We start from the raw sequence: 24,103 nt of genomic DNA, 5'->3' as shown, positions 1-24,103 counted from the left end.
ATGCACAGGTTCATAAACAGCTGTCACCAGACTTCTGTATGACCCTCTTATGGACTGAACGGATCTCTTCACACATCTGAAGTAGCACTGCACTCCGTATGCCTCACGCGATTTACATTGTGTATTTATCGTATGTCTTATGTTTTTCATGTATGGAGGGATCTGCCAGGACTGTACGCAGAACAATACTTTCCACTGTACCTCGGTACATGGGACAATAAATCAAATCCTAGTGAGAGTGGGCCTAGGTAGAGCGCTCTTTCAGTGGGTCGGTGCAGGCTCAATGGGCCGAATGGCCTCCTTCTGCACTGTTAACATTTCTTCCACCTGTTTCCCCCAGCTGAGGGGTCAATTACCAGGGGGCATTGATTTAAGGTGATTGATAGAAAGATTGCAGGGCATAGGAGGAAAAACCTCTTCACTCCGAGGGTGATGGGCATCTGGAATTCAGTGCCTGAATCCGCATCTCAAGTGCTGTAACCGGCAAGGCTGTACAGATCAGGTGCTGGAAAGTGGGAGTAAAATGAGGGCGAGTTTCTTTTTTCTCCTTTTTGACCAGTGCAGACATAATGGGCTGAATGGCACCTTTCTGCACCCTAACTTTATGATTCTCAACCAGGTGGCTCTAAGAGAAATGCTAGAACAAAGGAGTCCACTACATATTGCCATCATCTGACTCATCACATTGACCCTTCAAGCAGGGGATCACAAGAATTGATAGAACCTAGAAGGACACAGGCGGCAAGTGGTGCAGTGGTTCGCACTGGGGCTGCGGCACTGAGGACCCTGGTTCAAATCCCAGCCCTGGGTCACTATCTGTGTGGAGTTTGCACATTCTCCCCGTGTCTGCGTGGATTTCGCCCCCCCCCCCTCCCCCCCATCCAAAGACGTGTAGGGTAGGTGGATTGGCCACGCTAAATTGCCCCTTAATTGGGAAAAAAATAATTGGATACTCTAAAAAAAAAAAAAATTTTTAAACACAGGACAGACAGCAGCTCTCCAAATGAACAATTTGCTCATGTTATTTTCTCACCTTCTCCCAAGATCACTGCACGTTCATCCTTTTCAGATAATAATACAATTTTCTCTTGAATGCCTTAATTGAATCTGCCTCCACCACACATTCAAACAGGGCACGGCCAAAACAGAAACCAGCCAATCAAAACCAGTCTGGTGTTTGTACTCTACCCACCTGCTCTTCATCTAACATTAATGACATCACTTTCTGTACTTCTTTGGCTGCAGAGCTCTTCCGAGATATCCAGAAGTCATGAACGACACCATAGAAATGCAAATCATTGAAAATGCAAGAGGTTGGTTATGCAGCGCATCACCTCCATACTCCCAAAATGCCTTGATCCACTGCAATTCACATACTGCCACAACCGGTCCATCTCCCTGGCCCTACACTCATCCCTCGAGCATCACAAGGACTCCTACATCAGACTCCTATTTATTGACTACAGCTCCGCCTTCAACATCATAATCCCAGCCAAGCTCATATCAAAGCTCCAAAACCTAGGACTTGGCTCCTCACTCTGCAACTGGACCCTCGATTTTCTGCCCCACAGACCACAATCAGCAAGAATAAACAGGGCAGCACGATGGAGCAGTGGGTTAGCCCTGCTGCCTTCACGGCGCCGAGGTCCCAGATTCGATCCTGGCTCTGGGTCACTGTCTGTATGGAGTTTGCACATTTCCCCCCCATATCTGTGTGGGTTTCGCCCCCACAACCCAAAAGATGTGCAGGCTAGTTGGATTGGCCACGCTAAACTGCCCCTTAATTGAAAAAAAAAATTGGGTACTCTAAATTTATTTAAGAAAAGAATAAACAACACCTCCTCCACAATAGTCAACACCGGGGCCCCGCATGGATGCGTACTTAGCCCCCTACTATACTCCCTGTATACACACACGACTGCATGACAAAATTTGGTTCCAACTCCAACTACAAGTTTGCTGACGATACGACCACAGTGGGCCGGATCTCGGATAACGATGAGTCAGAATACAGGAGCGAGATGGAGAACCTAGTGGAGCGGTGCAGCGACAACAATCTCTCCCTCAATGCCAGCAAAACTAAAGAGCTGGTCATTGACTTCAGGAAACAAATTACTGTACACACCCCTGTCAGCATCAACGGGGCCGAGGTGGGGATGGCTAGCAGCTTCAAATTCCTAGGGGTACACATCACCAACAATCTATCTTGGTCCACCCATGTTGTCTCTACCACCAAGAAAGCACAACAGCGCTTATACTTCTTCAGGAAACTAAGGAAATTCAGCATGCCCACATTGACGCTTACCAACTTTTACAGATGCACCATAGAAAGCATCCTATCTGGCTGCATCACAGCCTGGTATGGCAACTGCCCAGGACTGCAAGAAACCTGAGTAGCAAACACAGCCCAGTCCATCACACGAACCTGCCTCCCATCCATTGACTCCATCTACACCTCCCACTGCCTGGGGAAAGCAGCCAGCATAATCAAAGACTCCCCCCACCCGACTTACTCACTCTTCAAATTTCTTCCATCAGGCAGGAGATGAACACGCAAGAACAGACTCAAAAACAGTTTCTTCCCCGCTGTTACCAGACTCCTAAATGACCTTTGTGTGGACTGGCCTGATTAACACTACACCCCTGTATGCTTCACCCGATGCTGGTGTTTATGTTGTTACATTGTGTTGCCCCGATTATGCATTTTCATGTACTTAATGATCTGCTCACAGAAAAATACTTTTCACTGTACCTCAGTGCATGGGACAATAAACCAATCCAATCTAATCCAAGTCTTTTTATTCAATCACACCCAGATCCAACTTCTGGTGTTGTTCCTTAATAATGAGATCAATGATCCTGAAAGCAGGAGGGAGCTTTGCAACATAAACACAACTGTGACACCAACATTGAAATGGGTAAATTACTGGAATTTTGCCTTAATTGCTCAGATTGCTAAAGTTCTCTTTTGTGGATTTATTCTTCAATATTTAACATCTGAAATCAGATTAACGACCATTCAGTTAACCAACCATTCAAAATTAGACATGGGACAGTCGAAGCCAATATTTGCGAGGATAAGCACTACTTCTGTTTCGAGGTCAGGCAAATAGATATATTCCCCATTGAAGCAAACTTGCATTTATGATCATCTCCAGGGAATCCAAATGTATTTCCCAGTCAGGGAGTGCAGTTGACTGGGTCACTTACCCAGTTGAAACTGCCACGTCAAACAGTAACGTTGGGAAGCTTCCAGCAACCAGAAGAGGTGAGCGAGAAGTGAAATTTACAGGACTTAAATGTTAAAATACACAGCAAATGATTGCAGTTGAAGTATCATTTGAGCACAAAACATGAAGGCACTTCAAATCATTACACAATTTGACAGTCATAACCAAGGGGCAGCACAGTAGCATTGTGGATAGCACAATCGCTTCACAGCTCCAGGGTCCCAGGTTCGATTCCGGCTTGGGTCACTGTCTGTGTGGAGTCTTCACATCCTCCCCGTGTCTGCGTGGGTTTCCTCCGGGTGCTCCGGTTTCCTCCCAGTCCAAAGATGTGCAGGTTAGGTGGATTGACTATGCTAAATTGCCCTTAGTGTTGGGTGGGGTTACTGGGTTATGGGGATAGGGTGGAGGTGTTAACCTTGGGTGGGGTGCTCTTTCCAATAGCCAGTGCAGACTCGATGGGCCGAATGGCCTCCTTCTGCACTGTAAATTCTATGAAAGATAATCACAGGTGATCTACAGAAACTGGAAATAATCAGATTAGTGGCAGTATCAACCTGGACGATTTAAATTAGAATGCTCGAGATAGCAGTATTTAAAAGGATTTTAAAAAGTGAGCAGCCTCGAGTGAGAATGGCATGTTAATGGTAAGAAAGGAAATGGATACAATCATGAAGATAAGCAAATTATTTACAAAAGTACTTCTAGTAATAGCTGGAAATCAGATGGGGAACTGGGGGAAATTATCTTACAGAAGCAGCAAGCCACCAAGAATCCAAGTCCTGATGCACTACATCAGTGATCTTCAAAGTCAGGGGCGCAATACGAGGGTGAGTCGTGGGTATGTGTCGGGAGGGTCGCAGAGCCATCCGTTGCGGCACTCACGATTGCGCAAATTCACACTTCTAACTATGCCAGCTGTAAGCAGCCTTTTTACAATATAAAAAAAAAATGCAGCCGCACTGCGCAGTGTGTCCGCTCACCAATGGGTGCATAGTTAAAAGCTGGCTGCCCAGTTCGGAAGTGCTCGGTTCTTCTAAACAAAGCTAAGGCCCAGTTTCCCTCCACCCTGGCAATTAGCACTATCGGACCCACCCGCAGAGATCCAGCGCCAGGGCCTTCACTTCGGAACTCGCCTGTATCTATAGCTCACTCATCCTGCACCGAAGACAAACTCTGTGTACTGATTAAAAGAGCTGGGTGACTATTGAGCCTTTCTGGCCCATTCTGTTTGCCAAGGCATTGGCTAATATGGATGTCAATAGTCTGATCTGAAGAGTCTCTTTGATTAAAACGTGCCATGCAACAACATTAAGTTTACAAAAAATAAAAATTGAAAATAAAAGCCGGCTGCTGCGGCTGAGGACCACGAATTTGCGCAATCGGAGGCGCAGGTTTTTTAAAAATTCAATGCAACCTTCCTGCTGGAGGGAGGCAGAGAGCAGGTCACCATCACGTGCTTTGGGCGGGATTGCGATGCCTCCATTTTGTCAGCAGGAAACAAGGCAAGAGAAAATGGTGTGTCGCAAAGGTCAGCCGGCACGTTGGACGGCATGGGTCCCAAAGGTTGGCAAGTTGGTAAAAATAGGTCCCCGGAAAATAAGTTTGAAAAACACTGCACTACATCCTAAAGAGGGGCTAATGCAATGCAATGGTGCTAATTGTCCCATAATTCCCTAGATTATGAAAAGTAGCAAATATATGCAGAGAACGAGATATGGGGGCGGGGTGGTTGACTAGCACACCCAAACCGGCACTATTACAAATGAGAAAATGCTGGAAAACGCAGGTCTGGCAGCATCTGTAGGGAGAGAAAAGAGGTAACGTTTCACGTCTTGTCAAAGCCAATAGAAAAAGTGGGAAATATTTATACTGTGGAGTGAGAATGAAAGATGAGTCATAGCCATAGAAACCCAGGGAAACCTGCAGTATTACCACTGGGCAGCAACTGCGGAGGGGTAAAGAGGTGGATACAAGAGCCAGCTCTGTGCATATGGAGGGCTCCTCAGGGCAGCATGGAAGCAGTAGTTAGCAGGGTCCCAGGTTAGATCACTGTCTGTACGGAGTCTGCACGTTCTCCCCGTGTCAGCGTGCGTTTCCTTCGGGTTATCCGATTTCCTCCCACTAGTCCCGAAAGACGTGGTTAGGTAATTTGGATATTCTGAATTCCCCCCGTGTACCCAAACTGGCACTAGTGTGGCAACTAGGGGGTTCATTGCAATGTAAGCCTACTTGTGACAAGATTATTACACCTCCCTTTGGCAATAGGCACAGCTTTCCCGGACAGGCGCCGGAATGTGGCGACTAGGGGCTTTTCACAGTGACTTCATTGAAGCCTACTCGTGACAATAAGCGATTTTCATTTTCAGCTGCACTCCCATTCCCACCAAACAAATATTCCAAGGCCAGTGGTGATTGTAACTCTGGTCATGGATTAAGTGCAACAGCATTTTGGATTAACCAAAATGTCAATTAAAGCCCCCATCTGCAGACTCACGCCAGTAACAGACACTACCTTCAAAAAGGTGGAGACAGGACAGAGGGACATTGACAGTTTGGGACTTCTAGACAGTTACAACAGACGAACACTCAACGAATAAACAGAAGTTCCAGCTGACCATGGGTGGGAGGACAAGCCAAGATATATGCAGGTCAAAAACTTCCTATGTAGAGGATCTACTGGGCAAGAATGTCTTAGGGAAGGGGAACTGTGACAACCTGTGTCATCAACTATTGGGAAGGGCAAACACACAACTGGATAAGAGAAAAATGGGAAGATGGGGTTTGAAATAGGGCATGGACTCTGGAGCAAAGCACTGCATCAGGTCAACTCCACCTCCATTTATGTCAGCACGGTGGCTCAGTGGTTAGCACTGCTGCCTCATTGCGCCCAGGTCCCATCCCAGCTCTGGGTCACTGTCCGTGTGGAGTTTGCACATTCTCCTGTGTCCACGTGGGTTTTGTCCCCACAACCCAAGATGTGCAGGGTGGGTGAATTGGCCACACTAAATTGCCCCTTAATTGGAAAAAATTAACTGGGTACTTTAAATTGATAAAAGTAAACTCCACCTCCATTTGCACAAACCAGCCTTATGCAGCCAAAAGTGGTGCACAGAGCCCAATTTTGTTTTAAATTTAGAGTACCCATTCATTTTTCCCAATTTCGAAACTCACATTTTGAGTCCAATGACTCGTCAAAGCTCAGCTGAGCTTTGACAAAGTCATCAGACTCGAAATGGTAGCTCTTTTCTCTCCCTACAGATGCTGTCAGACCTGCGGAGATCTCCCAGCATTTTCTCTTTTGCGTCAATGGGGAACGGTTTACCTTTGAACCAACCACTTCATTGTTTGGAGAAATATGGAAGCTGCAGAAGCATACAGCACGACCACTGCATCAAAGTAAAGCAAAACAGAATAAAATCCAAAAGCCAGCGCATTTTTTTTTAAAAAACATTTATTAAATACTGCAACAACAATGTCACAATTGATGTAATTGGTCCATTGTTTATGCAGCTTCTTCCTTGGCAATCCGATCCTTCTTCATTGGCCCCTGAAAGAACAAAAGAGATAGATGTCAGATAAAGGACAAACTTCAAGAGTTGGACATCCACAATAATTGAAATGAGCAAATTCTTGTACCTGCAGTCTCACTGCATTTTACAGAACTATAAAGATTCAGTACAGGAAATCACAAAGTCAATTAGCAAATAGATCACTCACCATGAATGCCTTCTTCTCCTCAATGGTCTGGAAGCGGCCATGGCCAAATTTGGAAGAAGTGTCGATGAACTTCAGGTCAATTTTCTCTCCGGCACGACGGCTGGTCTGCACCAACAGGGACTGCAGGGTTGGAAGAAAACCATTCAATGCTCTGTATCAGAGAGAGCTGCCAACTAACTCCAAATAGAGGCACATCTGTGTGCGTTTGGGGACAGGTGGAGTGATTTACATTCTCGCCAGCATAAGCAGGAATTGCACTCACGGGCCAGGCTGCTCCGGGTTAAATTCACACATAAAATTGAGACCCACCTTCAGAATAGACAGCCGTGGTTCCTGGAAACCCACCAACATCTCAGGAAGCTTCTGAGCCTCCCAATCTACTGATCCCAGGCCCAAGGAGGTCTCAGAAACTGCAGGTCATGGGAACCGGCATTCAGCCCCTCGAACCTGCAGCTAATGTGATTTTCCTGCACTTTCCCCACAAACACAACCTCTTTAATATCCAGAAATCTATCAACCAGTCTTGAATAAAATCCATGACTGGGCCTTCACAGGGATGAAGAATTTAAGGACCCTCTGGCTAAAAGTTAACTTCCCCTCACCACAGGAATGGACAGGAAATGTGGAACAGAAGATTATACTGATAGCAGGGCAGACTGTAGAGGCCACTCCTGCTCTTATTGTATTTCTCATGTCGTGATAGTGGATCTGAAGAATCCAGATGGAGTCTCTGGTTTAGCCCATGGTTCTCACAGCATATGTGAAAATTCAGAGGATAGCTACACTGTTCTCCCCTTCCCCACCCCAACAAGACAGCAGATCACCAAAAATGACAATCTATGATATTGAAGAGTCCAAATGGTCACCTTGCGCAGTGTGAGCACACGCTTCTTGGTACCGATAACACAGCCCTTCACCATCACAAAGTCATTGGTCACTTCACCATAGTGAGGAAATCCTCCCTGTCAAGAGATAACATCAGTTAAAAGTGACACCAGATGATGTGGGAATGCCTTGGGACAGTTTACTTAAAAAATATCTCACCAGGGGGTTGATGCTCTTGTCTGTCAGGTCATATTCAGTAGAAGCATTGGACTTCACCAACTTGCCATCCTTGGTTTGGTAACCTGCTCCAATCCTGTAGATCTAGTGAGGAAGGGAGTGGTTGCTTTTAGAAAAGGTCTGAAAATACACTTGTTCAAGCAAAGCAGTCCTCAACACAATTAAACTAATAAAGCAGGAAGTAATTAGGCAGTGCTAATTCAAGACAGCTGGAACGCTAGCCATTTAGTTCACTTTAATGGCAACTCTCAGTTGCGTTATGATGTAGTGCATGTAACTGGACTAGTCAACATACACCATGATTATAAATGCTGACATCTGTTGGGATTGTTGTAAAGACAGCTGGATGGTACCCAGTGGCCAGGAACAATTCCAGTCTCGGATGACTGTAGAGTCTGCACGGTCTCCGTGTTGGCATGGGTTTTCTCCCAGTCCAAAGACATGCAGGTTACGTGGATTGGCTACAATCAATGTGCTTTGGGTGTTAGTGCAGACTCAATTGGCCAAATGGCCTCCTTCGACACTAAGGCGTCTATGGCTCAGTGTCCTTTAGGTAACGGATTGAAGTGTAAACTCCAGGCCAATGTTGGAATTCAGATGACACCTTTCAAGTGTTTACCTTCTTATTAATCTCTGTGCGGTGGTGGTAGCCCTTCTGACCTGCACGAGCAACAGAGAAAGCTACACGTGCCGGATGCCAAGCTCCAATACAGGCAACCTTGCGCAGCCCCTTATGAGTTTTCCTTGGCAACTTCTTTGTGTGCCAACGACTGGTAACCCCTGGGGGAGAGTAAGAACAGCTGTAACATCAGAAGGTTAATACAATTCTTCACTGATCCTTCACTGGAGAACATCTCAGAAGGAAGGCAGCATGGAATAGCTCCTCATCAGAGTCAGATGTTGTTACCAACATATATTCCACGTTATCATCACAGAATTCTCCAAGAGTAAAATAGAGAAACCCCACATTAGAACCAGTCAGTCATTCTTCTAAACTCCAATGAATACAACCTAAACGACTCAACCTCTCCTCATACATCAGTCTGGCAAATCTTCGCTGCACTCTCTGTAGAGCAAGAACATCCTTCCTCTGATGAGACTAAAACTGCACACAATATTCCAGGTGTGGCCTCACCAAGAACCTGCCACATGAAGGCCAGCAGACCATTTGCCTTCTTTACCACCTGCTGCACCTGCATGCTTACCTTCAGCAGGTACAAGGACACCCAGGGCAAGAACAAATTGTTGCATTTCACCCACACTGAGCCTTTGCCGTTGCCTATCCATCATAGATTAACTCACACCTCATACCATCATAGTTTCCCAGCTATCTGTTTACATCAATCTTATTGCAAATGCTCCACACATTATGGCAGAAAGCCTTATGGCTGGTCTTTGTACCACTCCTTGTCCCATACCCAATATTTTCACTGTGGCCCAGATTTCTCTATCATCAAATTTCTTCTTCCCCTTTCTATCCCATGTTTCCCTCCAGATTCCTTGAATAAGTTCCCATCACCCTGAGATCATTATTTTTGAGGTCTGAGTTTCTAACTTACTATATTCTGCTTTTAGGACCTCATCTTTTTTTGTTTTAAAACCCATGTCATTTGTACCACGTCTTCTGGCTGTTCACCTGTAGCCACAGATATCTTTGACCCGAGTACCAGTGAGGCAACATACCATCTTAAGAGACTCATTTGCAGTCACAGAAACGTCTATATAATCCCCTACAACTACACACCTCCGCAGTGCAGCTGCCAGACGCTATGCAACAGATTTGGTGTGCCGCTTCTCTTTCTTTCTCTGCCGAACCCCCCCCCCCCACACACACACACACATAATAGTTGCTTTGCTGGAAAATGGCCACCAAGATGCCTGCACTGCCTGCCTTATCCTCTTGCTCTGCCTGGTGGTCACCCATTCCCCTCTCCTGACTGGCATCTTAGACCAGCGGTGTGCCAATATGTAACAACATTAACCTAGAGTGATATATATATATATTTTACACAGACTCAAGTTACAACTAATAAATATCCTTTTCTCTTGGAAGAATTGAACATGTTTCACACCTTTGAAGCCATGGCCTTTGGTCACACCAATGACATCAATCATCTCATCCTGACCAAACACCAAGCTGATAGCAACCTGCTGTTCCAGTTTCTCTCTTGCCCAATCAACCTTCTCTGCGATTGTGCCACCGTTCAACTGGATCTCCATGATGTGAGACTTCTTCTGACGCAAGGGGAGCAGGCGCATCTGCAGAGAGGAAGCATTCCAAATAGATTAGAACAAACAAAGAGGCAAGATGTTACACCCTCCAAAATTATCTCCCAGTTTCATGCACTCTACTTGTTATTCAATTTGATTTACTCCTATCTTGTGGTCGGGCCTTCAGGTTGCTTAGGCTCCAAATTCTAGAATTGGGCAGGAGTGACAGGTGTTAGCTCTACTGCCTCTCAGTGCCAGAGAACCGGGTTTGATTCCAGCCTTGGGTGCCATGTGGATGTTTCACTTTCTTCCAGTGTCCGCGTGGGTTTCCTCCCACAGTACCAAGATGTGCAGGTTAAGCAATTGGCCACCATAATTTGCCCCGGGTCACTGTCCGCGTGGCGTTTGCACATTCTTCCCATGTCTGCTTGGGCCTCACTCCCACAAACCAACTATGTGCAGGGTAAGTGGATTGGCCACGCTAAATTGCCCCTTATTTGGAAAAAAAAGAATTGGGTAATCTTGCACTGGAGGGATTCTATGAATTCCCCCAAATTCTCTTAAAAAGACTAATCTTCAAATCTACCCCCACTTATCCTAATTTTACTCAGGGGTGACTTGGTCATCAGATTTTTCAGTTGGGCATATCCATAAAATTCAATCTTGCCAGCACTGAAGACCAAGCAGCACTCCATACACCATCCATAAGACAAGGTGTGGATCCAATGGCTTCCTGCTGTGATGTAATTACTGTGCTATTCAACAAATCCCCATGTTCACTCACAGGCCTCACTACTGAAGTGCACCGAATGCAATTGAATGAGCAATACAAATAGGTTGGACACCGGCTCCAACGCTGCTATACACCTACCCAAACCTTGTGGATTAAGTCTTGGTCCCTACCTGTGTGTGTGCAATGATGCGAATAGCCTGGCAGTATTTCTTCATGCTGTTGAAGTCTTTCTCCAACTGCTTCTTGCCATCTTCATCCTGCCATTTCTTGCAGTATTTGGTGAAGGCCTTCTTTTTTGATTTGTACCTTTACAAAGAGACAGAAGACCATTGTTCTGATCCTTCATCACACAATGTGAGCGGAAGGAATCAGCACCGTCGGGTGGCTCACTGTTGGGATCAAAGGACATTTTCCTCCAACAAGCAAAGCCCAAAGCTCATCGACTTATGTTTCCATAGCCGAGCGGAGCTGATGATGATGGAATCTAGATTATCATTCTGCAGATTTTGAATAGTTTTTAAGAGATTCTAGAATTGTTTGACAAACTTACCAGTTCTTGTAGAAACGCCGCCTGCATTCGTCACTGATGTGCTCGGCAAAGACGGTCTTAAAGGTACGGAGACCATGGGGAGTCTCAATATATCCAACAAGACCAACGATTACCATTGGAGGAGTTTCAATTACTGTCACTGCCTCGACTACCTCCTTCTTGTTCACCTCTGCAGGAGATTCAGAAATTAAGCAACAATTTCAATGGAAAGTCTGACAAAAAAATCAACTGACAGTCGTGCCAGCACTATAGTTATCAGCCATGTCCATCACAGCCTATCTGGTTTAATCAGTCACACTGCTACAGAAGAGAATGCAACTGACAAACTAAATACTAGCTCCATGCTCTGGCATAGGAACAATTACAAGCTCAAACCTGCTTCCTATCATTCCGAAAAGCATGACATCCCTGCAAGTCTAGCCTTTATTGCACTACAGTCAGAAAACTCGACATTCAGCAAAAATCACCGAGGTGATAATTATGACCGCCCGTCGAGGATATCATCACGTGTAGTTGCTGAACTTTACTTCATTGCCTGCACAGGCCCAGAGGCATGCAGAGGTAAGAAATTAAAAATTTTACTAAGTTTACATCTCCAGCATCCCCTCTCTAAGACATGGCTTACACCCAGTCTAGAGTAGGGTTTATTAAATTAAAGCTGCTATGTTGTGAAAGCATGAAAGGAACCTTCGTGAACCAAATCACTGCCAAGACTTCTTGGATCCAAGGCACATGCTTTAATAATTTGTCAAGTTTACTCGGCTTAGCCCCTCAAATCTTTAGCCTACGAGAGAAAATGTTATGGGGGGTGGGGTCACAGCCAATCAGATTAGCCATGACCGTATCTGCTCCTACCCAGGTCACTGTCCATGTGGAGCTTGCACATTCTCCCAGTGTCTGCTTGGGTGTCATCCCCACAACCCAAAACGCCCAGAGCCGGGATCTAACCTGGGACCTCGGCGCCGTGAGGCTGCAGGACTAACCCACTGTGGCACCATGCTGTCAGACGATGGATTCATCTAAATTTTTTAGAAATGAGAATCCGTTCCAGGGAAAAAAAGGCAACCAAATCAGCCCTAACCCTAACATCAAAGGCCAATGTCAAAAGCATCAAGATCATAGTAGCCCTCGCCCCTCAGTGGAGACATGTATAGGCATGGGTGCCACGTGTAGCATTCTTGATGAATTCAAACGTTACTCACTTGAACCCGGTCTGTCAACCTCACGGACAATGTGGGTCATGCCAGCTTTGTAGCCCAGGAAGGCAGTCAGATGGATGGGTTTTGAAGCATCGTCCTTGGGGAAGCTCTTCACCTTGCCCCTGTGCCTGCGGCTCCTCTTGCGGGGCAAGAAGCCCAGGGAACCATGTCTCGGGGCCGAGAACTTGCGGTGAGACTGCAGGAGGGAACAGAATTGCAGGAGTTCAAGCAAAGGATCTTCAAACAGACATTACAGGTGGGAAAATAGCATCTAAATAATAACGTATTTTTAAAAAGCTGCTTAAATGCCGTTAGAAGCCACAAACCTATACTTGGCATTGCAATGATCTTTATTGCTACACCCTGCCAAGTTTGAATTCTGCATTGGTGTAGATTTGAATTTAGCGCTCGACTCCCTCCCACCTTGCCTAGAAACTGGGACTCCATTTTGGGAAGCATGTTTCGGCGCCCCTCTAGACGTCGCATCGGTTCTTGAACATCTTATCCGGATGGAACGCATGGAAATAGCGGCAGGAACCCGAAACGCGACTAGCACAGCAGCGATCTCGGCCGCTGTCGTAGCGTGATGGCGCAGGATGGCTCCGATGTTACTCGGATTGCACCCACCCGAGCCGGCTTGCCGGCCGTCGCCATTTTGTGTCCAGTCGCAAAAGCGCTTTATCCGCTTTCCCCCGCATCGTCCTCAAAATATCCGATCAATACAACATAGATTCTGTCGCTAATGAGGTCGTGGACACGTATGCGGCCGCAGTAAAGCGCTACGCCCGCGGATGGCTGTGATAGCGATCGGATCAAAAGCGACAACTCACCATCACTGAAGTTGGCCTGAAAGAGGGCGCAAGTGGACTGGAGCTACCCTTTTATACTGGGATAAGACGTCACTTCCTGGCAACCACAGTCTCTCCTTCACTTTAATCATTAATTCCATCATAAAAATTACTCTCTTTAATTTACAATTACCTTCTACTCATTTAAAATACATTACTTTACCATTTATTAAAATTCATTCTCCATCTCTGCCATTAAACATACCTCACTTCCTTTATCCTCCTTGAACTCTCAACTGACCAAAAACCTGACATTTATGTCCAGTGTGGTGAACGTGTTGCTACTACAAGTCACCACTATTGTATTGTATTATCTTGATACCCTTGAGGGCTCTGCCTGTGTCTGTGCACCCTCGGGGGTGGGGCAGCCACAGATCTAGCTGATTAAAACCACTGTTCACCTCTACTAATCGTCTCGTGCGAATTGATGGTCGCATCAATTTAATAAGCTACGATATCGCAATGGAAGCCGCCCTCAAACCTGATCGACTGGAACTCAACCCACAGGCAGCTGAAGCCAAAGGAATCTTCCCACATTGGCTCCGCTGCTTTGAGGCCTACCTCGCCTCCTTCTCCTCACCCGCCATCACCGAGGTACAGAAACTGAGACTCCTCCACGCCCGGGTGAACCACAGAATCTTTTCACTAATTGAGGACGCGGCCACGTACGCGATCGCGATCCTGAAAAGACATTACGTGAGGCCGGTGAACGAAGTGTTGGCGCGGCATCTCCTCGCCACACGTCGTCAACGCCCCGGGGAATCACTGGAGGAATATCTAGACAACCTGAGGGTACTCGCTTGGAACTGTGACTACAAGGACGTCACGGCCTCGCAGCACATGGAACTCGCCATCCGGGACACCTATGTGGCTGGAGTCCGGTCCAACTATGTCAGACAGCACCTGCTCGAAAAGGGCGCCCTCGACATTGCAATGGAAGCTGCCCTCAAATTTGATCTACTGGAACTCGACCCACAGGCAGCTGAAGCCAAAGGAACCTTCCCACATTGGCTCCGCTGCTTTGAGGCCTACCTCGCCTCCTTCTCCTCGCCCGCCATCACCGAGGTACAGAAACTGAGACTCCTCCACGCCCGGGTGAGCCACAGAATCTTTTCACTAATTGAGGACGCGACCACGTATGCAGATGCGATTGCGATCCTGAAAAGACATCACGTGAAGCCGGTGAACGAAGTGTTGGCGCGGCATCTCCTCACCACACGCCGTCAACGCTCCGGGGAATCACTGGAGGAATATCTACACAACTTGAGGCTACTCGCTCAGAACTGTGACTACAAGGATGTCAAGGCCTCGCAGCACATGGAACTCGCCATCCGTGACACCTTTGTGGCTGGAGTCCGGTCCAGCTATGTCAGACAGCGCCTGCTCGAAAAGGGCACCCTCGACCTAGAAGAGACGGTAAAACTATCCACCTCGTTAGAGGTAGCCTCCCAGAGCCTAAATGCATTCCCCTCCGACCACGCAATTTCATCGTGGGCGCTTGAGGCGCGGCCATTACCCGACCCGAGGGTGTCCCAGGCCTGTACTGCGCGGCTGCCTCCCCAACCCGGGGGGCCGTCTTGCTATTTCTGCGGTCAGAACCAGCACTCCAGACAGCGTTGCCCAGCTCGGAAAGCAACCTGCAGCAACTGCGGCAAGAAAGGACATTTTGCCAAAGCCTGCTTGGGCCGACCCAAAGTTCCAAAATCGCAGACCCCTCAGTGTGGCTGCGTGCCTGCCAGTATCGCCCTGTTCTGACGCATCATCCGCCTCATGCTATCCGTGGGGACCACCATCTTTAACTCCGTCCAACACGTACGACTCATGGGGGCCACCATCTTCAACGCCACCTGACACGTGCAACTGACGAGGGTCGCCATCTTGGCTGCCATCTTGGGACCACCTCGCTACCACCGACCACGCCGACTACCCGCAGCTCGGTGCGGTCACTCTCGACCAGTCACGGCCCAAGCACCTCAAGAACTCCATGATGACCGTGCGGGTCAATGGGCACGAAACGCCCTGTCTGTTCGACTCCGGGAGCACGGAGGGTTTCATCCATCCGGACACGGTAAGGCGCTGCTCCCTCCAGATTTCTCCCGCATCCCAAACAATCTCCCTTCCGGATCACATTCAGTGCAGATCCGGGGGTACTGCATCGCGAATCTCGCGATACAGGATCGCCGAGTACGCCAATTTTAAACTCTATGTCCTTCCCCCATCTCTGCGCTCCTCTCTTGTTAGGACTGGATTTCCAGTGCAACCTCAGAAGCCTGACCCTGAAGTTCGGCGGACCCCTACCACCTCTCACCGTATGTAGCCTCGCAACCCGTAAGGTTCTCGCTCTTCGTGAACCTCGACTCCGATTGTAAACCCGTCGCCACCTGGAGCAGGCGGTACAGTGCCCAGGACAGGACTTTTATCAAGTCGGAGGTCCAGCGGCTCTTGAGGGAGGGGGTCATCGAGGCCAGTATTAGCCCCTGGAGAGCCCGAGTGGTGGTCGTCAGGACCGGGGAATAGAACTGGATGGTTGTAGACTACAGCCAGACCATAAATCGGTACATGCAACTCGATGCGTACCCCCTTCCCCGCATAGCGGATACGGTTAAGCAAATTGCACACTACCAGGTTATCTCCACAGTAGATCTGAAGTCCGCGTACCACCGGCTTCCGATCCCCCTTTGAGGCAGATGGCCGCCTCTTCCACTTCCTCAGGGTCCCCTTCGGCGTCACCAATGGGGTCTCGGTCTTCTAAAGAACGATGGACCGAATGGTTGACCAGCACTGGCAGCGGGCCACGTTCCTGTACTTGGATAATGTCAACATCTGCGGCTATGATCAGCAGGACCACGACGCCAACCTCCAGAAGTTTCTCCAAACCGCCCAAACCCTTAATCTCACCTCCAACAAGGAGAAATGCGTTTTCTGCACAACCCGACTAGCCATCCTCGGCTATGTCATGGAAAACAGAGTCCTAGGGCCCGACCCAGACCGCATGCACCCCCCCCTGCAACTCCCCCTTCCCCACTGCCCCAAGGCCCTGAAAAGATGCCTGGGGTTCTTCTCATATTATGCCCAGTGGGTCCCCAACTATGCGGACAAAGCCCGCCCACTTATCAAAGCCACCATCTTTCCCCTGACAATTGAGGCCCGTCTGGCCTTCAGCCGCATCAAGGCCCACCTGGTGAAGGCCTCCCGCCCCTTTGAGCGCCACTGACCACAACATGTAATTTCCCAACGTCGTTGACGAGTACTCCCATTTCCCCTTCGCCGTCCTATGTCCCGACATGACCACGGCCGCTGTCATTAAGGCCCTGCACAGCATCTTCACCCTGTTCGGTTTCCCCACTTACGTCCACAGTGACTGGGCGCCTCGTTTATGAGCGATGAGCTGCGTCAGTACCTGCTCGGTAAGGGCATTGCCTCGAGCAGGACTACCAGCTACAACCCCCCCCGGGGAAACGGACAGGTGGAGAGGGAGAACATGACGGTATGGAAGGCCGTCCTTCTGGCCGTATGGTCTAGACGTCTCCCGGTTTCCCGTTGGCAGGAGGTCCTCCCAGACGCCCTCCACTCCATTCGGTCGCTCCTCTGTACAGCCTCAAACGAGACCCCTCACGACCGTCTATTTGTTTTCCCCAGGAAGTCCAAAGGCAGTTTATAAAACACTTGGAGGCAATGAGGAAGGAAATGGGGGCGTGAAAGTGCTGGTGGAGGAGGCGATTGCCCCGGTGCGGGCGGCAGTACTGAGCGCAGTGGCGGAGGTGCGGGAGCAAGGTGAGGCTCTGAAGGAAGTGGAAGAGACATTATTGCAGCACAGTGATCAACTTACCTCGATGGGGAAGGAGATGTGGAGGGTGATAGAGATCAACAAGGATCTGCGAGGCAAAATGGAAGACCTGGAAAACAGATCCAGGCGACAGAATCTGAGGATTGTGGGGCTGCCCGAAGGAGTGGAAGGCCTGAGACCGACTGAGTATTTTGCTGCGATGCTGGTGGAACTATTGGGGGAGGGGGAGGATCTCTCCCGATATGAACTTGATCGGGCTCATCGGTCGTGGTGGTCTGTACCAAAGGCGAGTGAGCCGCCAAGGGTAGTGACTCTGTGCTTCCGTAGGTACAGTGTGAAGGAGAAGGTCCTGTGCTGGGCTAAGCAGAAGCGGGTGGTGCAATGGGCTGGAGCTGGTATATGCGTATACCAGGACTTTACGGTGGAGCTGGCGAGGAAGCGGGCTGCTTTCAACCGGGTGAAGAGGGCACTGTTCATTATCAAGGTGCAGCGCGGCATTGTATGTCCAGCGAAGCTGAGGGTGACCTACAAGTTCAAGGACTTTTATTTAGGAATGGCGGAAGCAGCGAAGGAGTTTGCAAAGGCAGAAGGACTGTGGCAGAATTGAGAAATGGTCATGTACCCATGTAGCCTCATGACATTTTTTTTTTTGTTTTTGTTTCACTGCGAGCTGGTGTATTGGCTATAGGAGCCAACGTTGTATATATTTAGACAAGGGAAGAAATGGGACTTTCAGTCATAATGAGGATTCTTTTGGGTGTGGGTGTCTATGCGGGGTTTGTGTGCAAAAGGGGGCTTCTGGGATTTTCCTGGGGCCGGGCAAGGGGGAAAGAGACCCGGGCGGGGGCCTCCACGCTGGCCGGTTTAAGCCAGCCAGTGAATGGGGGTGAGGTGGGGGGAGGGGCTGCGGCCATCGGAGCCTGGCAGAACAGGGTCTGAGGGGTCTAGTCGGGGTGGAAATTTGGGCGGAAGGAACCGAGGTTGGGGGGGAGGATTTTTACAAGAGGGAAGTGGATGGGAGGAGTTGTGGGGGTGTGGTTTACAACTCTTGGGTGTCATTTGCGGTACTCTTTTGGAGGGTGGATGGCATTGAGTGTCGGGGGGGGGGACTCTATAGGTTAATGGTGACCATGGGCGATTCCGGACTCCTTTCTCTTTTTCGCTTTTGTTTTTTTTTCCACCGTGGGAGGGTTTGTTTTATTTGCTGCATAGATTGACAGGTGGGCCGTTGATTGGGGTGATGGGAGGATGGGATCGTTGCTGATGTTAAGGGTATTGGCTTTGTATCTGTTACCGTTTACTGCTTGTTGGTGGGGTGTAAATTTTGAAGGAAAATGTGAAAATGGAGAATAAAAACCTTTTTAAAAAATACTAATCGTTTCGTGTGAATTGATGGTCGCATCAGTGGCCAACGTGTGCACAGCAGATCCCACAATGCAAGGTGATCGTGACTGAGATCCCTTGTTTTATGTACTGTTGATTGAGAAATAAATATCAGCCAGGGCAGCGTGGAGAACTCCACTGCCCTTCTTTGAAATGGCACTGTGGCACCTTGTACGTAGTCCACCCGAGAAAGCAGATGGGGGTTCTTGGTTTCATATCTCAACCAAACGTGGCTCGCCCTGACAATACTGCACACCCTCAGGCCTCGATTGTTGTGCTCAGGCTCTAGGAGTGGGTCTTGAACCTGGAAACTTGCGACCAGAGGTGAGAGTGCTGCCAGCTGCATCAAAGCTGACCCCTTCAACCCAAAAGCCAACCTTCAGAGTCGACTATTCAAATCAGATAAGCCACCCCGGCCAATTGCAATGTTAACTTCACCCAAAATTCATATTGACAAAGATGGCGGCACTGATGAAGTGTGGAAACCTTAACATTTCGCCACATTTACACTAGCTCTTCATGTTTTTTTTAATGTTCCTTTCTCGGAGTTACAAAGCCAGTGCGCAGAGAGGACGTTGCAAACTCCTAATCCATCTCCTTACTTGCTCCAAAAAACAATTCAAACTGAAATCAATTAACGGTCCCCAGACAAGGGATATACTGGATCCAAGCTGACAAGAACAGGCATTACACCCCATCTCATGCTTTATCCTACGCTTGATCCTTTTTGTAAGATTTAGAGCACCCAATTCTTTTTTTCCAATTAAGGGGCAATTTAGCGTGGCCAACCCACCTACCCTGCACATCTTTGGGTTGTGGGGGTGAAACCCACACAGACTCGTGGAGAATGTTCAAACTCCACATGGACAGTGACCCAGGGCTGGGATCGAACCTGGGACCTCAGCGCCGTGAGGCAGCAGTGCGAACCACTGTGCCGCCCGCTATGCTTGATCTTCATCAAAATACTTTTTTTTTGTTGCAAATATATACTTTATTCATAAAACATCTGAAAGAACAAGTCAAACATTTCAAAGTGGCTGCCACACAAAGTCCAATAATATTCAGGTTTTTTACATCGATCAAGGTTCACTCTGTGATTCTACAATACAGTTGTGATACCTGTAATATACACCGTACACATTCAATGTGAGTCACACAGCCTGAGGGGGTTCGACACAATTCCCCTCCACTCAGTTCACTATGGCTGAAAGGTCTTAGTCTGCAACTTTTCCCCCATCGAACCTTTGCAGCGACTGCCCCATGCTTCAGTGCACCCCTCAGCACGTAGTCTTGGGTCGCGATTCTCCCACAGGGAGACAAAGTGCCGACGCCGGAGTGAAAACCGGAATGTTTCACTCCGGCGTCGGAGGCCGCTCCTCACCCCCTATTCTCCCACTCCCAGGGGGCTAGGAGCGGTGGCGCGTTAATCTCGCGTGCCGGGCCTTGATGCCCGCGTCAAAGCGGTGCCGCCTGAATGACACGGCCGGCGGCGCCTAAATGATGTCACATGCGCAGGTTGGCCGGCGCCAACCCGCGCATGCGCGGTTGCCGTCCTCGCCTCCGCTGCCCCGCAAGACATGGAGGATTGATCTTGCGGGGCAGTGGAGGAAAAAGAGTGTGCCTTTAAGAGACGCAGGCCCGACGGTCGGTGGGCACCGATCGTGGGCCAGGCCCCTCCTGAGCACCCCCCTGGTGCTCGATCCTCCCTCCGCCCCCCACAGGCCCCACACGCAGCGGTCGCGCGCTGTTCACGCTGGCACCGGTTGACGCCGGCGTGAACCGGTCGTATTAGGCAGGCCGTTCGGCCCATCCGGGCCAGAGAATCGCCACTCGACCGGAGTGGTGATTCTCCGAGCGGCCTGTCGCAAAATGCGCCACGCCGTTTTGGGGGGGTGGGAGAATCGCGTGCGGGTGCCAGGGCGGAGTGGCGTGAATCGCCCGACCCTCCCGCGATTCTCCCACCCGGCGTGGGGGTCAGAGAATCGCGCCCCTAGACTTTGGAATGTGCAACAATATATCAAGAACAACTCTTGGCACTGGAAAAGCAACAAGTTTCGGGCAGGCCAAAGAGAGTCTTTCACCAAGTCGATTAATCTCCAGCAACAGTCGATTTTGTCTCGGTGTTCCCCCCCCCGGGAACAGCCCGTAGAGCACAGACTCACAGGGCTGCTTGGGATGAACCTCGACAAAAACCAACCCATCCATCTACAGACCGTCTTTGCAAAGGCACATAGTGGTTAGCACAGCTGCCTCACGGCGCTGAGGTCCCAGGTTCGATCCCGGCTCTGGGTCACTGTCTGTGTGGAGTTTGCACATTCTCCCCGTGTCTGCGTGGGTTTCACCCCCACAACCCAAAGATGTGCAGGTTAGGTGAATTGGCCACGCTAAATAACCTTAATTGGAAAACATAATTGGGTAATCTAAATTAAAAAATATATATAGCTGATCATATATCTCAACTCTATCCACCTACTTTTTTAAAAATAAATTTAGAGTACCCAATTCATTTTTTCCAATTAAGGGGCAATTTAGAGTGGCCAATCCACCTACCCTGCACATCTTTGGGTTGTGGGGGCAAAGCCCACGCAAACACGGGGAGAATGGGCAAACTCCACACGGACAGTGACCCAGAGCCAGGATCGAACCAAGCATCAGTGCTAACCTCTGTGCCACCGTGCTGCCCTCTATCCACCTACCTTGGTTCAGTAACCCACTATTGACATGTTGGTTAGCACGGCTGCCTCACAGTGCCAAGGACTGTAGCCACCTGGGGTGACCACTGCCCAAACACAAAATGGAAGATTGCAAGGAATGCAGGGAAAATGGACATGTTGTAAAAGTCAAGCAGCTTGCAGAGCGCTTGTATATTTGGACTGCTGCAGAGACCAGTTTTGGCTGTTGCCAAAACCAGACAGCACTATGAAAAGAAAACAGTTAACATATTAATGAGGCGATCCCCAGGCATAAAAGAAACAAGTTAACACTAATCGATACATGCAATGGAAGGCCAGACTTTTCGGCGCCAAAGAAGCCCAAAACAATAAGTCCCAAGAACCGCCCCAGTGATCGGGATACTGCCCCGCTATTGGGGAATTCAAATCAATCGATTGGGAAGAGACCCAATCGATTGCGAGAGTATAGAGGGTCCGCCCAGGTGGGCGCAAGACCCTGAGAGGAGTATAAGACAGAGTCCGCGACCCCAGCTCTCTCTCTCTCTGCCAGCCTCTCCTTGACCAGCCAGCCCTCCCAGCAGAACACCGTTGCAGCAGAAGAACCTTGTAGAGGAGAGGTCTGGACAGCAGCCGCCAACAAGTAAGTGTCACAACGCACGCTACGGGAATAGACACTCCTGACCCCTTTAGACCATAACTACTGGAAGCCTGCGGACCCAGGACAAAGCTAGAAGCCTGCGGACCCAGGACAAAGCTAGAAGCCTTTGTTCCCTGATCCGGCAGTCCCCTTGTCCAGATAAGTATTTGGCCTATTAGTGGTAGGATTAGCCTAGTCTTATAGTTTTATATGCATGATTAGTAGATTACTGTAGTATAATAAACATGTCTTGTTTGAACTTACTAATTGGTGTATGGTTTTATTGCTTTGAACTTGACCTTGAAACTTGTGGCGGTATCTTAACGATACCTGGCGACTCCAAAGCTAAGTAATGAAACAGAGCCAAATTGAGTGTTAAGCACACTCACCCAGAACGAGCAACAGGACCCACATACAATTCCGACCTCAGGTGACTGTCTGTGTGGACAGTAAGAAGTCTTGCAACACCAGGTTAAAATCCAACAGGTTTGTTTTGAATCACTAGCTTTTGGAGAGTAGCTCCTTCCTCAGCTGCTCTACGAAAGCTAGTGATTCAAAACAGACCTGTTGGACTTTAACCTGGTGTTGCAAGACTTCTTACTGTGCTCACCCCAGTCCAACGTCGGCATCTCCACATCATGTCTGTGTGGAGTTTACACTTTCTCCCCGTGTCTGCGTGGGTTTCCTTTGGGTGCTCCGGTTTCCTCTCACAGTCCAAAGATGGATTGGCCATGATAAATTGCCCCTTGGTGTCCAAAATTGTGTCGGTTAGGTGGGGTTATGGGGATAGGGCGGGGGAGTGGGCCTGGGTAGGGTACTCTTTCAGTAGGTTGGCGCAGACTTGATGGGCCGAATGGCCCCATTCTGCACCATACTGATTCTATGGAATCTAAGAATTAGGGGTAAGAGCAGGCCATTCAGCCCCTCGAGTCCTCTCCGCCATTCATTACGATCATGTTGATCCAATTGTGCCTTCAGCTCCACTTTCCTGTCTGCCCCCCCATAACCCAAGACTCCTTTGCAGATCAAATTATCTCAAACTCATCCTTGAACCATAACAATTCAGAGTACCCAATTATTTTGTTTCCAATTAAGGGGCAATTTAGCGTGGCCAATCCACCTCCCCTGCACCTCTTTGGGTTGTGGGGGCGAAACCCACACAGACACGGGGTTAATGGGCAAACTCCACACGGACGATGACCCAGGGCCGGGATTCGAACCCAGGTCCTCAGCGCCGTAGTCCCAGTGCTAACCACTGCGCCACCGTGCCGCCACTTCCTTGAACGTATTCAATGGGCCAGCCTCCACTGCTCGCCCAGGAAGAGAACTCCACAGATTAACAACTCTCCGAGAGAAATAGATTCTCCCCATAAATTGGAGGCTCCTCACATGTGCCCTCGTTCCCGACTCCCTGCATCCACCCCATCAAGGACCCCTCAGGACATTATATGTTTCAATAAGATCAAGATCACCTCGTTCTTCTAAACTCCAATGAATATGGGCCCAACCTGCTTCACCTTTCTTCATAACACAACCCCAGGTATAGTTCAAGTGAACTTTCCTACAAACTGTTTCAAATGCGGTTGATATCCTTTCCTAATAACAGGAGGCCAAAACTGTACAAAGTGCCCCAGATGTCCCAGCACGGTAGCATTGTGGATAGCACAAATGCTTCACAGCGCCAGGGTCCCAGGTTCGATTCCCCGCTGGGTCACTGTCTGTGTGGAGTCTGCACGTTCTCCCCGTGTCTGAATTTCCTCCGGGTGCTCCGGTTTCCTCCCACAGTCCAAAGATGTGCAGGTTAGGTGGATTGGCCATGATAAATTGCCCTTAGTGTCCAAAATTGCCCTTAGTGTTGGGTGGGGTTACTGGGTTATGGGGATAGGGTGGAGTTGTTGACCTTGGGTAGGATGCTCTTTCCAAGAGCCAGTGCAGACTTGATGGGCCGAATGGCCTCCTTCTGCACTGTAAATTCTATGATGTGGGGCGTGATTCCCCGGCTTCCCAGGCGCGTGTTTCCCGGCAGCGGGAGGCGACGCGCCGTTTCCTGGTGGCGGGATTCTCCGCTCCCCTG

General features: G+C 49.0%; 1 protein-coding gene and 1 non-coding gene across 2 annotated transcripts; both read right to left on the bottom strand.

Annotated features, from left to right (window-relative positions):
• Positions 1–6,663: 6,663 nt before the first annotated feature.
• On the bottom strand, positions 6,664–13,637 carry rpl3 (ribosomal protein L3). Its single transcript, XM_038783612.1, has 10 exons — positions 13,533–13,637; positions 12,706–12,898; positions 11,504–11,672; positions 11,124–11,259; positions 10,082–10,268; positions 8,629–8,789; positions 7,992–8,093; positions 7,814–7,909; positions 6,948–7,067; positions 6,664–6,777 (listed from the first exon to the last, which is right to left on the bottom strand). The coding sequence occupies exons 1-10, from the start codon at positions 13,533–13,535 to the stop codon at positions 6,733–6,735; spliced, it is 1,212 nt and encodes a 403-aa protein (XP_038639540.1). The 5' UTR covers positions 13,536–13,637; the 3' UTR covers positions 6,664–6,732.
• On the bottom strand, positions 8,857–8,950 carry LOC119956656. The gene has a single exon (XR_005458663.1). It is a non-coding gene; the product is annotated as a small nucleolar RNA U83B (small nucleolar RNA).
• Positions 13,638–24,103: the final 10,466 nt, after the last annotated feature.

This window comes from Scyliorhinus canicula, chromosome 23, assembly GCF_902713615.1.
Source record: "Scyliorhinus canicula chromosome 23, sScyCan1.1, whole genome shotgun sequence".
Lineage (NCBI taxonomy): Eukaryota > Metazoa > Chordata > Chondrichthyes > Carcharhiniformes > Scyliorhinidae > Scyliorhinus > Scyliorhinus canicula.
This window is presented reverse-complemented; position numbering and strand designations above follow the sequence as displayed.

Coding starts and splice junctions, on each gene's coding strand:
- rpl3 (XM_038783612.1), bottom strand. Junction 11,673..12,705: donor GGTTGACAGACCGGGTTCAA/GTGAGTAACGTT, acceptor AATCTCCTGCAG/AGGTGAACAAGAAGGAGGTA. Junction 6,778..6,947: donor AGGAGAAGAAGGCATTCATG/GTGAGTGATCTA, acceptor TTGTTCTTTCAG/GGGCCAATGAAGAAGGATCG.